Raw genomic sequence first — 2000 nt, 5'->3', positions numbered from 1 at the left:
CAAGCGCTTTGCTGTCCCACACACAGCCCGGGGAAGGAGATTTGCAGGGGGTAGGGGAGGATTTTGGGGGTCTCTTACTTTGTGTCGAGCTCTATCAGGTTTGTATCTATGGGTGCTTCATTCTCTGGAACTGAGGAGAGGGAAGGGATCAGGGGTAGAGTGGGGGCTGCCGGTTCCACGTCCCGTCACCGCCGACCCCCCCATGCTCCGGGGACACCGTTTTAGCTCCGTGGATGAGATTCAGCTCAAAAGGAGCCAAAAATCTCCATTGGCACCACGCGGCCTCACCAAGCCCTCTGCCTCCCACCCCCAGCCAGAAAATGGTGCCACAGGAGAAGACCTTGAGGGGCTGGAGAAGAGGCAACAAAGCTGGGGAGGGGGCTGGGGAATATGGCTTGTGAGAAGCAGCTGAGGGAGCTAGGGGCGCTGAACCTGGAGCTGTGGAGGCTCAGGGGAGACCTTCTGGCTCTCCACAGCTCCCTGACAGGAGGCTGCAGCCAGGTGGGGGTCGGGCTCTTCGCCCAAGGAACAAGGGACAGGACAAGAGGCACTGGGCTGAAGTTGCCCCAGGGGAGGTTTCCATTGGACCTGAGGCAGAATTTCTTTCCTGGCAGAGTGGTGAGGCCTTGGCCCAGGCTGCCCAGGGAGGTGCTGGAGTCCCCAGCCCTGGAGGGGTTCAAGAAACGTGTGGACGTGGCACTTGGGTCACAGTTTAGTGGTCATGGCAGCGTTGGGTGGAGGGTTGGAGTTGATGACCTTGGAGGTCTTTCCCAGCCGTCCCGATGTGATGGCTCTGGCACAGTGGGGCTGCCCCACGTGCCAGGGCGTGGGCACTCACCGTCCCTGTGCACCGGTTCCTCCTTGGGTTTGGGATGCATCAGCGTGAAGGGCAACTCCACCGCCACGTCACTGCCAGGAGATGTGGGTGAGGCTGGGGGCCAGGGGCAACCTCCAAAGCCCCTGCAGCCCCCCCAGAGCCTCCAGCGCCACCCTGACCCCGTGGGCTGGGATCAGCCCAAATCCCCTGCCTGGCACCAGGGCCAGCGTGGGGCCAGGACACAGAGGATCAGCGAAAAGCTGCTGCTGAGCAGCTTAGAGCAGCCTCAGGGCTGACTCCCAGGTCAGGATCAGGATCAGTGCTGGTGGTGCTGCAGGGCTGAGGGACGGAGCTGAAATGAGATTGCCAGTGCTCAGTGGGCACTATGAGGGTGGGGTGGGACACCCTGAACCCTGAGCGACTCCAGGAATGAGGTGGGATGGAGCTCAGTCTGCCGTGGCCAGGCTGGATGGATGGGCTGAGGACAACGGGATGAGGTTCAACGAGGCCAAGGGCCGGGTCCTGCCCTTGGGTCACAACCACCCCCTGCAGCACTCCAGGCTGGGGCAGAGGGGCTGGAAAGTGCCCCAGGGAAAGGACCTGGAGGGTCGGTGGACAGGCAGCTGGAGATGAGGCAGCGTGTGCCCAGGGGGCCAAGAAGGCCACCAGCACCCTGGCTTGGATGGCCAAGAGGACCATCCAGGATCAGCGTGGCCAGCAGGGGCAGGGCAAGGATCGTCCCCCTGCACTGGGCACTGGGGAGGCTGCCCCTGGAATCCTGGGGTCAGTTTTGGGCCCCTCCCTCCCAGAAGGACCTGGAGGTGATGGACATTGGCCAGAGAAGGGCAACAAAGCTGCTGGGGAAGGGTCTAGAGCCCAAGTGTGGTGAGGAGCAGCTGAGGGAGCTGGGGGTGCTGAGCCTGGAGCAAAGGAGGCTCAGGGGAGACCTTCTGGCTCTCCACAGCTCCCTGACAGGAGGCTGGAGCCAGGTGGGGGTCGGGCTCTTCTCCTAAGGAACGAGGGACAGGACAAGAGGCAATGGGCTGATGTTGCCTCACGGGAGGTTGAGGTTGGCCCCAAGGAACAATTTCTTGCCCTTGAAGGTTGTCCAGGGCTGTGCCAGGCTGCCCAGGGCAGTGGTGGAGTCCCCACCCCTGGAGGGGTTTCCAAGCCGTGGAGATGT

General features: G+C 62.6%; 1 protein-coding gene across 1 annotated transcript in view; it reads right to left on the bottom strand.

The window, feature by feature from the left end:
- Positions 1–78: 78 nt before the first annotated feature.
- LOC103776486 (beta-arrestin-1) overlaps positions 79–2000 on the bottom strand; it is a gene marked incomplete at both ends in the record, with an annotated part of 8564 nt that continues 6642 nt past the window's right edge. Inside the window, 2 exons of the mRNA XM_008943996.1 lie at positions 79–130; positions 839–909. Coding sequence (XP_008942244.1) covers positions 79–130; positions 839–909 — 123 coding nt within the window. The remainder of the gene's footprint in view (positions 131–838; positions 910–2000) is intronic.

Source organism: Merops nubicus, unplaced genomic scaffold, assembly GCF_000691845.1.
Source record: "Merops nubicus isolate BGI_N331 unplaced genomic scaffold, ASM69184v1 scaffold24157, whole genome shotgun sequence".
Taxonomy (NCBI): domain Eukaryota; kingdom Metazoa; phylum Chordata; class Aves; order Coraciiformes; family Meropidae; genus Merops; species Merops nubicus.
The sequence above is the reverse complement of the archived record's forward strand: the minus strand, read 5'-3'. Positions and strand labels throughout refer to the sequence as shown.